The sequence below is a fragment of the Drosophila albomicans genome, chromosome 4 (genome assembly GCF_009650485.2).
Source record: "Drosophila albomicans strain 15112-1751.03 chromosome 4, ASM965048v2, whole genome shotgun sequence".
Classification (NCBI taxonomy): Eukaryota; Metazoa; Arthropoda; class Insecta; order Diptera; family Drosophilidae; genus Drosophila; species Drosophila albomicans.
In genome coordinates this window covers 1,387,993-1,402,172 of record NC_047630.2, presented here as the reverse complement: position 1 = coordinate 1,402,172, position 14,180 = coordinate 1,387,993, and the positions used below count along the sequence as shown (strand labels likewise).

At 30.7% G+C, this 14,180-nt stretch overlaps 1 protein-coding gene across 7 annotated transcripts in view; it reads right to left on the bottom strand.

Moving 5' to 3' along the window:
- LOC117573220 (plasma membrane calcium-transporting ATPase 1) overlaps positions 1-12,546 on the bottom strand; it is a 31,397-nt gene extending 18,851 nt beyond the window's left edge. For 3 of the 7 annotated variants that reach the window (XM_034256245.2, XM_034256240.2, XM_034256247.2), the window contains exons 1-11: positions 12,448-12,545; positions 7,268-7,628; positions 6,922-7,208; positions 6,658-6,868; positions 5,163-5,204; positions 4,252-4,646; positions 2,706-2,948; positions 2,404-2,645; positions 1,832-2,276; positions 1,174-1,261; positions 777-1,090 (exon numbers count right to left, since the gene is read on the bottom strand). In XM_034256245.2, coding sequence (XP_034112136.1) covers positions 777-1,090; positions 1,174-1,261; positions 1,832-2,276; positions 2,404-2,645; positions 2,706-2,948; positions 4,252-4,646; positions 5,163-5,204; positions 6,658-6,868; positions 6,922-7,208; positions 7,268-7,619 — 2,619 coding nt within the window. In that variant the 5' untranslated portion in view covers positions 7,620-7,628; positions 12,448-12,545. Of the gene's footprint in view, positions 1-776; positions 1,091-1,173; positions 1,262-1,831; positions 2,277-2,403; positions 2,646-2,705; positions 2,949-4,251; positions 4,647-5,162; positions 5,205-6,657; positions 6,869-6,921; positions 7,209-7,267; positions 7,629-12,447 lie in introns of all 7 variants that reach the window. The other 4 variants (XM_034256242.2, XM_034256243.2, XM_034256244.2 and 1 more) reach the window with 3 other exon arrangements.
- Between the last annotated feature and the right edge of the window lie 1,634 nt (positions 12,547-14,180).

Here is a 14,180-nt window from a genome sequence, read left to right as displayed (position 1 = left end):
GCATCTTTGCCCATACAAAAATATTTCTTTAATAACTTCAACAATTTGTATGGGATCGCAGCCAATTAGCAGCTATTATTGTATATACCAAAATTCGCAATCTACCTTTAAAACGCTTGTTATTCGATTTCTTATAATTTGTGGGGGCGGAAGTGGGCGTGACAAAAATTTAAAACAAACAAGATCTGTAATACCCTTCTACCCTATGGGTAGCGGGTATAAAAATATCAAAGGTTATATTTGGAATATCGATATAATATTAAATTCAAAATACGCCATAGAGAACAAATGTACTAAAATCGATTTGAGAAGGCGGAAAAATGAGTGACAAAAATATAAAGTAAACTTGATATGACGCCAATAGCGTATAAAAATCATAAATAAATCTTCCTTTTTTTCAATCAAAATAAAAATTACTAGCTTTTTTAGTTATTTGGTTTTTTTTTTGTTTTTACGCTTACGCTTTGGTAGACACGATAGTGTTAGTGACATTAATATATATAGTGATAGTTAATACCAAAACAAAAAATTATATTACATAACGATATAATATCTTTTATTTTCCACTTATATATTACTGGGCCATTTTGGTTATTTATAAGTATAAAGAGGACGCGGGCAAAGCTATGAGCGTACTGTTTATTCTATGTGTTTAAATGCGTACGTCATTTAAAACCCACATCATTAAATACTTATATCAAAATGTCCAAATGTAAATGTATTACTTTTTCCAAATTAAGCTTTATGAATTTTGTTTATGTAATTTGAGAACTTACCTTTAAAGGGGAGTCCTGTACGGCACAAGCTCCAATAAATGCAACAATGACGGCTACTACATTGACGGTCAACTGAAATTGCAAAAATTTTGCTATGGAATCATAGACATTGCGACCCCACATAACAGCCTTGACTATGCTACTGAAATTGTCATCAGTGAGAATGATATCTGATGCTTCTTTAGCCACATCGGTGCCCGCAATACCCATTGCAAAACCAACGTCGGCCTTCTTTAATGCGGGACCATCGTTAGTACCATCGCCCGTAACAGCAACAACTTCCCGATTGTCTGTCACCGTACTGTCAATCATACCTTTACCAAAAGAAATGAAAAACATTAATATGAATGCCCTAAAATAATGCATATAGATTATATGAAGCTTAGGAGTTTCAAACCTTTGACTAGCGTATATTTATCAGTTGGTGATGAACGGGCTAGAACTCGCAATTTTGGCCAAACTTTGTCAATCAGATGTTGTTGAATCTATAAAACAAATTAATTAAAAAAGTACTCACACACTTAAAATTTATTTTCTATATGCTTTAAAATTTACTTTTTAATATTTTGTGCATTCCTAGTAGCATATATATACATATGTACATGTATAAAGTTCCTTGGACCCTAATATTAAACAGTAAATTACTAAATTCTTCTTTTACTAACCATAAAATTATGTAGTTTGTTCTTTTTATACCCAATCTAAATATTGGATTAATCGATACTTCGGAGCTCTTAAATGAAATTAGATTTGTTGTTTCGGCACGTTAACCTAGTTCTCAAATTAAAATTTTAATCTTACAATATTTAGAACTTAGCTATCAAAATTGGTGTTTTTTCTATTATTATAAATATGTTATATGTATATATGTACTTAGTAATTGTTGAGATTTGCTCTTTACTTTTGTAAATATAAATGCAAATGCAAATGAATGTCTATCTATCGATTATTCTCACAAATTCAGTAGAATTTATTATTTTTTTTTCAAAGCTAATCCAGTATGAAAACATAGTTTGAATTAATATCATAGGGCACATTATGTACATCTTACTTACATCGCCATTTGTATCGCGAATTCTCCTATTAAACTCTTTACCCTCTAGAATAAGGAAGTCGTCGTTTGGTTTCAAAATACCACATTTACTGGCAATTGATCGAGCTGTATTGATGTTATCACCAGTTACCATTCGGACAGTGATTCCGGCACGTTGGCACTTTCGTATGGCGTCTGGCACTTCTGGCCGTACCGGATCCTCAATACCAACAACACATAGACAAGTTAAATTTGACATGATATTTTCTTCGTCATCCCAATTTGGTTCTCCATCGATGTGCACCTCATTAACAGCCGCCTTTCCCGGCACAAAATCGCGATAAGCAACCGATATTGTGCGCAATCCATCGCATGCCATTGGTTCAATTACTTCGCGTATTAAGCGTTCCTGCATGTCACGTGTAAATTTCTCTAATGTACCCTCATGCCCGTAGATAAATGAACATCTGTAAAATTATGTAAAATAGGCGTAAAATCCAATAATAATTAATCAAAATCGATACAATAACGATTTTGAGGAACAATAACAATATATGTTTTTTTCAGTTTTTAACTGTAATTGGGTCTGCGTACTTTTTCATGATAATCTCTGAAGCACCCTTTGTGTACAATCGATAGCCACCGTTGGGTCTGGGTATTACAGTGCCCATACTCTTACGCACTGAGTTAAAAGTGTAAACTCGAGTAAATCTATCCTCGGGTATTTCATCGCGAATTGATTGATATTTAACTCCTAAGCCCTGAACAAATCCAAGGAGGGCACATTCCGTCTTGTTTCCCACTTGAATTGGCAAGTCGCCGGGATTGTGGCCAGGCTACAAAAACGATAATAAATTTGTATATAGAACTTTATATGGAACGTTATTGTAACTCACCATAATGTTGGAAGTATATGCCGAGTTTACAGATATGCCCATGGTTATTAAATTGCCTACTTGCTGTGGTATATCGTTGAGTGTCGGCAGTACTTTACAAAGCTTTTCACATATATATGATTGAACAACGGTCATCCGATTTGTCGTAAGAGTACCAGTTTTATCTGAGCAAATTGCTGTCGCATTACCCATTGTCTCGCAAGCATCTAAGTGACGTACCAAGTTATTATCTTTCATCATTTTCTATTAAAGAAAAAAGTAAATTATCTTTAAGAACTGTCATAATAAAAATCCTAAAGACAATATTGTCGAATTTAGAGAAACCATCCTGGAAAAATAACTTCACTCTAAGATAAATTTACTATTTTGCTGAGAAAAAAATGTATGTCTATTATCGTTTGCCGCAGATGCAGTTTCATATTCTTGAGTTAGAGTGTTATTATACAATGAAAATATACAAACACATTACAAAGCATTCTAGTATCTCCAGTAAATTTTATATCAAAATTTAATTTAACCAAATTCAAATTAGCTTTCAAAATCCGCTGCCACATCTATGGGTATCTTATCTGTGGAGTACATCGATATACCAAATATAGCAGTCGACATTTTGTATTTTTGCAGAATTTTTTGATATATTAATTTGGCATATTTTAAGAATATGGTGTAAATGAAAACTAACTTTTTTACTAGTTAAATTTAAAATGTGAATCATGGAATCATCTATACTATTATGATTAAATTTGTCATGCAGACTATTATAAGATCAATGACCAATCATCTATTTAAATATGAATAACAAAATTTATTGTTGCAGATATATTATAAAATGTACTATGCTACAATATATCTATAGACCAGAGTGCGAAGGGTAGGTAGACAATAGTTTACACCTCAAATCATAACTTGAAGTTTATATTGAAAGTAATTGTATTTAGGCTCAAACAGGCTCATTATATTTGAACAAAACGAATGTGAATAAGTAAGAAAATTTTGAATAAAAGCAAAATATTATGGTATTATTCTCAAAATATATAAAAATAATATACCAACAAGTAAGAAAGCTACAGTCGAGTGTGGTCGACTGTGAAATACCCGCTACCCATTTTGAATAAAAGCTAAATATTACGGTAATAATCTCAAAATATTAAAAATAAATATGCATGTATTCTCGATCGGGATTTGAGCTCGAGCACCACCGACCGGGTGGTAAAAAAAAAAAAATTTGTACCTCGAGCGGGCTTGAACCCGGGTACCCGGGTAACAAAAAATATATCAAATGGTATATTTGTAATATTGACATGGTGCTACATTCAAGATATACTATAGACTGCAGAATATACCAGATTGTCAGCCAAAGCAACTAAACTTCTAGTAAGTAGGTGTTTTTTCCCATACAAAAGTATTTCTTTAATAATTTCGACAATTTTTATCTGATCGCAACTAAATTTTCAGGAATCACAAAGACTATAGTTATTATTGTATATAACAAAATTCGTAATTGCGTAATTAAAGGGATTGAATAGTTTAATTGAGTTATACCTACCTTGACGGAATAGGCCAGCGATAATGTAACGGCCAGTGGAAGACCTTCTGGTACTGCCACAACTAATACTGTGACACCAATGATTAAATGTTTAACCAAGTTGTTGGCGTAAGTATTTTTCCAAGGTTTATCATCGATAACAAATGTCTTAACGCAGAATTGTATAATTAGAATAATGACGGTGAGCACAGCAATTGTCGAACCAGCATATCCAATTTGTATTGCCAACTTGGTTAGCTTGGCCTGCAGCACAGATTTTTCTTTTTTGTGGCCAGTTTCAGCAGCGGATGATGACGTTTGCTGCTGAACATGATTTCCATCCGATTCTGATTTAATTCCGTCATTGGTGGCATGTGATTGCGGAGCATGAGATGTTGATTTCGTTGGGGCTTCACCTATGTTTGTATAGTCCAACAACCAGTATAAAGTTACTTTACATTGTATCCAATTTTGTTTCGTTTGTTTAACTTTTTATAATATTTAATAATAAAATTATTATTTCTATTCAACTGCATGTTGTAGATCTCTAGTTATCGTTCGGCCTCGTTAAACTCTCAAGTTAATCGCAAAAAAAAAAAACAAATTTAATTAGAATGTATTTCTATTACATCTAAAATTTCTATGAACTGTGATGGAGATAGACATAAACGAATTTAAAAAGAATAAATTCAAATAATGATACATTTGGATAGTTATAATTATTACTACGCCAAACATTTTATGAGAAGTCTTTTATCGAATCTAAATAATATTAATAGAACAAATCTCACGGTTAATCGGACCATATGAAAGTTCGTTTTTCGTTAGTCCTTTGAGACTACTGACCCTTTCAAAGTAATTTTTTAATTTTATAAAAAATATTAATTTAGAAATAAAAGGAAATTGTTATTTAGACTGATTCATTAATTCACCTGTCTGGCTCTTGTTCTTTTGTTTGTTCGCCTTTTTAGCTTCTGAATTATTTAAAATTTAATGATTTAATTTGACATTTCAATCAAAGTTTGTATTTGTATCAATTAATTTCGTCCATTCAAATTAATTTGATATTGTGTTTTTGGTATTTGGTAGTAGATTGGTTGGTTGATTGATTGGTTTATCGGTTTGGTTGTTTTTATTTTGATATATTTTTTTTAGATAGATGAAGGATTTTAAAGGTTGGTGTCAATCAATTCACGTCATGCATATCACGTATGACAATTGGAATATGGAAAAATAAAAACAAAAACATAAATGATATAATTAATGATTATTGGCAGTAGTCAAATCCACTTATTAAGTAGACATATATACATAAATGGATACATATAAGCATTTCCAAAATGAGAAACATGAAGCCTTAAATATAAAAAGTATTGCAAAAATGAAAAAGTTTAAAACAAATTTAGTTAATATTATTTCTTATCCTTCTTTAATTCGGAAATTGTGAGTTACAGCGGTGTGCTCAATTTTATTAGGATGAAAATAAAAACATAAGTAATCTCGATTTATTATTATTATTATTTATTTTTTTTTAAGTATTATATTTGCATTTCACAATTTGACAAGATTTCCGATTATTTTAAAATGTGTTTTTTTTTGGATTTTTGTAAAATAATGTTCTATAAAAATTCTATTTTATACTCATTACTTCGTCTTTTTTCATTCATACACATACAACTGTAAAAATCCCCACATACTATCTAATGAAGTGTTAAAATGATCATCGTTATAATCATAACTAAATATATGTAAATAAATATATAAGAAGACACTATAGAATACAGTATAAAAAATAATTACAACTTATCCAACATAAATCAGCATTTAATGCACTTGACAAGTCACATCCAAGCTTGTACGTATAAAAGGTTAAATCAAAACTCTCAATCCGAGATTTATTTCTGAATACACGATACAGCAAAATATTAAACTGCTACAAGCTAGCAAGCCATGGATCTCAATAGATTGGATTGTATAGGTTCAAACACAATAAAGAAATTTCTTAGAGAAGGCAGCTACAAGCTCGAGTGAAAATTAAATTTTAGGTTGGAAAAGAAGTGGGTACAATAGATCACATGGGTACCAATAATAGATTGCTGTAAATTTAATCCAAAATATAAATACATGTATGTTGAAATTAAATTAATTTTTTTAATTTTGTATATTTTATGAAAATCCACATATTTATATTATTCAATGGACACATAAAGAAATCCAAAAATTAATTTTTCATAATATGAAATGCATTGAAATTTGAATTTCTAAAATTATTCTTATTATTATTTAAGTGTAAGTTACATTACATATGAATTTAAGGACATAATATTACAGTTGAAGTCCATTGAATATAATAAATAAATTATATTCTTATTTCGGAAAACTGTTCATATTTAGACTTTATAAAAAGTAAATAATAAGCAAACTTACCCTTTTTCATTTTTTTAATTTCAGCTTCCTGTTCGTCGACAGCGGCACCAAGTAAAGTGAATATTATACCAGCTTGGGAATTTACTCCAACAGCTGTAACAATCATTTTACCGCTGCCCTCCATAACGTGTGTTCCCGATAGTACCATTGGATCACAATCTATACCTTTTTTCACCTGATCTGATTCACCTGTGAGTGAAGATTCATCCACCTACATCGAAAATAAAGATTATCATCAAATTAGAAAATTTGAGAAATATTCACCTTAAGATCATTGCTTTGTATGAGGCAACCATCAGCGGGTAATAGATCACCATACTTGATCTGAGCAATATCACCAACAAGAATGTCGCCAACTGATATTTGACATACTTCTCCTCCGCGGATTACAGAGAATTTATGCTCGCCTTCAATGCGGCTCTGTAGTCCACGGAATTGACGCTCTTTGGAATAATCATTGAAAGCCGTAACAATAACCACGACTATGACCGATATCAATATGGCCAAACCCTCAATCCAACCATGATGTTCATCTTCCTCTTCTAGTACAGCTGCAGTAAAAATAGCAAACAATTTAGCTTTGATATTTTGGTTTAGAGATGATACTTACGAGCGTCTTCGTCGGCAGGTTTATAAAACGATAAACCAAGTGACACTAAGGCTGCAACCTCTAAGATGATTAATGTTACATCTTGCAGAGCTTCCCAGACGAGAGTTAAAAATGTTTTTGGTGGTTTCGGTGGGATGACATTGGAGCCAAACGTTTCACGTCGATGTTCTTCATCAGCTTTCGATCCGCTCAATCCTTCATTTGGAGAAGTATATAGTTTTTTGCACAACTCATGAACTCCCCCAAATTCACTGATTTTTGCTACCCCTTCCCTGCCACGATGCTCCATGAGCTCGCGTAATTGTTTAAGTGATATCCCATATTGTGCCGGTCTTCCATCGATTGTGGCCATTGATTATATCTGAAATAAACAAAATAAATATATTTTATTGTCACTGTCTATTCTCTACGGCAAACCTTTTTTATTTAAATGTATAGTAAGCATTATTAATTTATAAATAATTTAATTGTGATAAAATATTTATCCAGCAAACTTATACTGTTATGTTTTTATTCAAAATGGTTGGCGGGAAATAACAGCCAAAAAGAATTGATTCAAACTGATCTGTTAAAAAAAAGGAACAAGTGGACTTTAGAAATTGGTTAAACTATTGACACTTTATGATACCCAACAGTACACTTTAAGGTGGAGGAAATGGATATTATTATGGAAAGTTAAAAGGTAAGAAAGATAAAATCGAGTGCACTCGACTGTGAGATACTACCGCTATCCATTTGCAATAAAGCCATATTATAAGAATGTACCGAAAATAGCAAGTATACCAAAAGCTATATTTGGTAAACCACTATAGTACTTCATTCAAAATAAATCACAGAGTACAAAATATACTAGATTCTCACTCATAGAACGTAAGACCCAATTGGAGTAGGCGTTTTTTGCCGTAACGAAAGAAAGTATTTCTTTAATAACTTCTACAATTTTTATCCAATCGCAACCAAGAATTATAAATACTGTTGTTATTATAATAATATGTACTAGCTTCACGCTTGCTTGAGCGTGGCAAAAAATTTAAACAAATTTTACGTGCCTTAAAAAATAATAAGTGCTGTCAAAATAAATTTTATCCCTAGCACTCAGTCTCTGAGATCTCTGTGTGATTAGACGCACGTTTACTTGCATTAAAATATTTGTAGTTTTAATGATGATTGAAAATAAGTTGATATGCAAAAACTTTTATACAAAATTTAACATGTGTGTTTCATATATAAATATCTTCATTCCAATATCTATATTTTTACTCCATTCGATTTACAGAAGCTAAATAAAAATTTTGTTTTTAATTTTTCTGTGTAAAATATTGCATGTCCATTTAGAAATCAAATTCTTTTAACAAACTAGTTATCCTTCCCTTTTTCAAAAAAAAAGGACTACTGCAATACCCGTTTTACATCAGAATCGTCCAAATATCGCCCTTTAAATATCATTAACACCAAATGTTCTTGCGTATAAACTTAATTTCAATCATCATTAAAACAATAAATATTAAACACATTTTAAAATGCTTATCCTATAACCAGCAGTGTATAAATATAGCGGGGGATTATAAACTTTCTTCTTCAAGTATTTCGTTCTAACGGAGAACGCCATCAAGTGGCCCAACACCAATCAAGATTCACTACGAATCCGAAAGGAAATTGGTAAGAAATTTGTAGTGTTTCTAATAGGCATCCTAAAGCTAATATGGATATCCAATTCAAAGGAATCAATTTCACCATTTCGTGCTAGTTCAGAGCACGAAGGGCGCAGATCAAAAATTGTTTTTGAATGGATTCTCATCTATCTTGACGAACCTAATATAAGGGACTCTAAATACAAGACCCATTATCAATTAATATTGAAGTGATTTCTAATATTTTAAAATAATTATACAAAAGGTAATCGAGCATTGAACAAAGGACAGTTAAAAACGATTACACGAAAATAATTTATTTGTGAACTCTGTAAAAAAATCGCATTTCCCACAATTGTATATGAAATGTGTCCATTATATATGTACATATGTATATAATTAGATACTCTTTCAATTACAACTGATTTGTTGTCCCTGTAGTTATACCATACATGCGCACTAAACTATTGAGATATTCTTTATCGTGTTCCCACATTGCTATATTAATACATATGAATATATATGAACATATGAACACAAATATAAGCAGATATTTTAAAAATAAAACAGCAATGCGCCTAGGACTGAAGCACTGGGCATTTTTGAGAAGTGAAAATACTATAATAAAATTAACAAATAAGAAAGTTACAGTCGAGTGTGCTCGACTGTGAGATACCCGCTACCCATATTGAATAAAAGCAAAATATTGTGGTACATTTTTTTCTTTCAAAATATACCAAAATACCAGAAATACTAAAAATATACCAAATTGTATATTTTGTATATCGATATAGTACCACATTAAAAATAGACCATAGACGGCACAATGTACCAGATTGTCGGCCAAAGCAACTCAGACCCCTAGTAAGTAGGCGCTTTTGCCCATACAAAAGTATCGTTAAAACTGATCAATAACATATATACTCTATAGGGTCGGATATGCCTCCTTCTACCTGTTACATACATTTCCTGCCGGCACAAAGTTATAATACCCTTCTACCCTATGGGTAGCGGGTATAGAAATGTTAAAATTTTGTTGTAATTTTATATTTACACATGCCTGATTTTTAAAATTCTCGGTTTTAAGGTTGAATTCACAAACACACATATTTAAAACAAACAAGAACTCTACAGACAAGTGTGCCCAACTGTAAAATACCCGCTACTCGGCTGCTGATGCTGATCAAGAATACATATACTTTAAAAGGTCATACTACCATTTTACCCTACAAGTATCAGGTATAATTATAAATCTATATCTATACTTTGGTAATTTATTCTTTGAGCAGGAGATTAGCTTTCTATGTTAACTTCAAATGGAATATTAGATAGGTTTTCCATTGATAACTTAAGTTTAAAACTACACTTGCTATTGGTTATGCGGAAGTGATGCAACAAAAAAAATAGTAGCTCTATCTCGTGTAGTTTATAATCTTCACGAATACTCAAAAAAAAAAGTTCTCTTCAAACAAAGTTTTAAAAAAAATATTTCCACATGTATCTTTGTTTTCAGTGTGATATTCAGGCAGAAGCCTGGAAAAATAATTACTTTTATAAAAAATCGATCAAAGTTTCCGTCCAAACAAATTTTTACTAAATGAAATATATTCGCCGACTGACAGTGAATGGTTACATTTTTGCAGAATTCTAATAAAATAGATTTAATGGTTACGTAATGAACAGTTGGCGAAGGGTAAGGTCAAGTGTCTTAGACATATGGGATTCACTGGCTACTGACGATAGCATGTACAGGTAGGGATGCACAAGTACATTGTAGAAACATAGGTGTTTTTAAATTATTTATTCGTTTTTATTTTATTTTATGTTATTATTTCCATTTCTTGAAAACAAAAATTGTATTATGCCTTTTTTACACAACCAATAACCAGAAATGCAACAAATTGAAAACTCAAAATATTTGAAATTAGCTTAAAAACTATGTATGGACACCTTCATTTTCGCACGGTAAGATTGAATAGTACAAATAAAAGTTCTAAAATTATAATTTAGAACTTAAATTAGCCATCTCGGCTCTGTGGGACCTGTAATCTCTCAAATATACGGTTGGAATTTAATAAGTTTTGATTTCTGTGGTACCCTTGTTTATTATTTAATGTTCTTTTCAATTTGTGGTCGATACCGCACTTGTAGTATTGCACCACTCAAGATAATTATTAATCTTAGATGACGGGGAAATCAATGACGTCTTTCGATAAGTTGATGACGCTTACCACAAATAATAATCGTAGAGTAGATTACACTGGTTATTCCAGTTAAGAATGAGGTTTATGACATTTATTTATGTATACAAACATTGATAAATCATTATTTTTATATATAAAGATAACTTTTCAATAGATTTATTATACTTTATTCTAGCATACTATTTTTTCAATTGTTTTCAAAAGCCCAGCGGTAGATGTTCTCTTTAACATGTCAGGATCTTAAAGTTTCTTTAAGCAATTGGCAGTAATCGGACATACATACATACATTGAAATCTGTGTCACAGTTTTTGTGCAAACAATAGGGATGTCTTCCCAAATTTGCTTTTGTTGTAGTGAAAATTAATTTTAACTTTTAGGCATCGTTAAAACGTATCTAATATTAAAATTTTAAAAAGGTTTAATTTGTATTTCATCCTTTATATATTTCCCTTTCGTTGTATTGTTTTTATTTTTTACATACTAATTTGAAATTTGCTAAATAATAGATCTGTATTAAAAAATATTGAAACTTCTAAAGGCGTTATTTTTGCATGCAAAGTCAAAAAAAATGTATTTTTCAGTGAGTAAAGAGTTTCTTGACATACTGTACATCAATGAAAGAAATACCAAATTTAATTTGCAACTGCAAATAGACTGGACACACAGATCATTGCCATCTTGACACATAGTTTTTCTCCTCGGGTAAAAATTACGTCATATCAAGAACACATTTCTGAACCCATAAGTACACATATGGATATACAAATGAATATACATATAACGTACTGATTTTACTATATATGTATGTATACATATATATATATATATATATATATATATATGTATTCTAACGTTTTTTTTTTATATATAAAGGCTTTAGAAATTAATTTTATGATATTCATTGGTATGAATTAGCTGTGTAGATCATACATTTTTATCTTCCCAGTTGGATGATATCACTTCTGCTAAGTCCATTGTAACATGCCTATGAACAAATGTACGTAACATATGTATTGTAAAAATGCGTATGTATGTACATATATTTATAAGAATGTAAAGATATATACACAAGCACATATTTATGCAGTGCCGTCTATCACATTACTCATTTTTACAAGCATAAATTTGATTTATGTATTATGTATTACACTTAGATGTATTGGATATATTTTATCGTTCGATGAATATGCACATGCATACACAAATGTTTAAGTTCGAAAAAGAGCAAAACACAACACACTTTTTTTGTAATAATAGTTAATCAATATAAGCTTATATAACTATTTATGTATGTTCATATTTCATAATTTTATAACAAAATTTAACAAAACATTTAACATTTACCAGAAAAAAAATTCTTTCCTTATTTTTGCCAGCACAACCGAAAACTGATTGGTATACACAAATATACGGAGTGTGCCCAAACTGCTTTCGCGATAAAAAAAACTGCAGTATATTTGTGTTATTCGTAGAATTGATTATAGCTTCAAATAAACTTAAAATTATTATTATGTTGGCAAAAATATATTAATTAATAAAATTCAATATATCCACTATATTTTGATATATTTTTTTGTTTTGTTCGCCATTTCAATATTGCAGTGTGACCGCACAATACTGTTCGAAACTTCTACTTCACTATAAAATACCAACTATTTCACCTTATTAACCACTGCTGCACGCACTAAATTTACTTTGAACACTGCGGCTTAATTTCCAAACCACCATCTTATTTATAGCTTTTTTTTAAGCAAAGTATTAGTAAAAGTGTACAGTTGTTCTTATATCTGTAAGAATAGATAGTCGAGCTGCATATTTGTCCTACTTATCGCACCGTTCAAAAGTTATCAGTCTTTTGTTTAACTTTGTTACGTTAACACTGCGGCGTTGCTTCCTCCTGAATGATAAGCTATTGAGACAGCGAACAACAAAATATAATACCTTCAAACATATTTAGATGGTTTTTTATTAAAGATTCTTTAACTATAAGTAAAAATACCAGGAAATGTAGTTGAGAGAGAGAGAGCTTACTTACATACCTTACTGCTACTCCTCTACTCAGGACCGAACTACGAGGTCAAACGTACTTCTACAAAATTCAAATGGATACATGTATGAAATTTATTTAACGTACATACATATGTATATACATATATATCGGTTCATTTAGGCATCCATTAATAAAGCGGAAAATTCACTTCATTCACCAAACTGAAATTACAAATTTTAATATCTTTTTTCCAAAATTTAAATATGAATTTCGAAAAATTAAGTCTGATATTTACCCAAAGCAATTCAATACAAAAAATATTACATTAGTTTATAAATTAAATAAGTTTATTGATTGAATAGTATAAATTTCGATTAATATGATTTAACAAATCTTTTGCCATTGGAAATGAAGAAATAAAGCGATTTTTAACATTTGTTACATTTTCATTCATTGTACAAGATAGAATCCAAATACTGTTTCACAAGTCATATTATATATCACACGAACAACTGTTTAGGGGTGAACAAGTAAACAAACTCGGCAGAATGAAAATATCAAAGGCAATAGAAGCAAATCAACCGAAACTTACAAATTTAATAAATTATGCGAGAGTAAGGGCATTACAAAATTATATGTTTATATAAATTTTGTTTCCTATTTATGAATTGACTTTACTTCTTTATTATAAACATCACAATACGACTCGTTCTGCAACGATCAACAAATTTCTATACAAATTTTTACAACATAATAAGCAACTTGATCTGTAACAATTAGATGATATATACATAATGGTTGAATTGAATTTATTTACTTATGCCTCTGTCTATTTCCAAGTGGAATAATTAGCTGATATTCATCGATATCCAACTTTGTTCAATAAGTATAGCAAAATAAAAGCCTCATGATCAATTATGTCTAAACAAAGTAGTAATTCCCCGTTTCCACCGCACTAAAAAACTCGCCAATTTTTTCGGTTCGTGGCGGTGGAAACGCTAAAACGGGACTTGGACGAACGTAAAAGAACTGAGTGGCAGTGGAAAAGGGGCATAAATCACAAATATTCGATTATTATGCCAGGAGT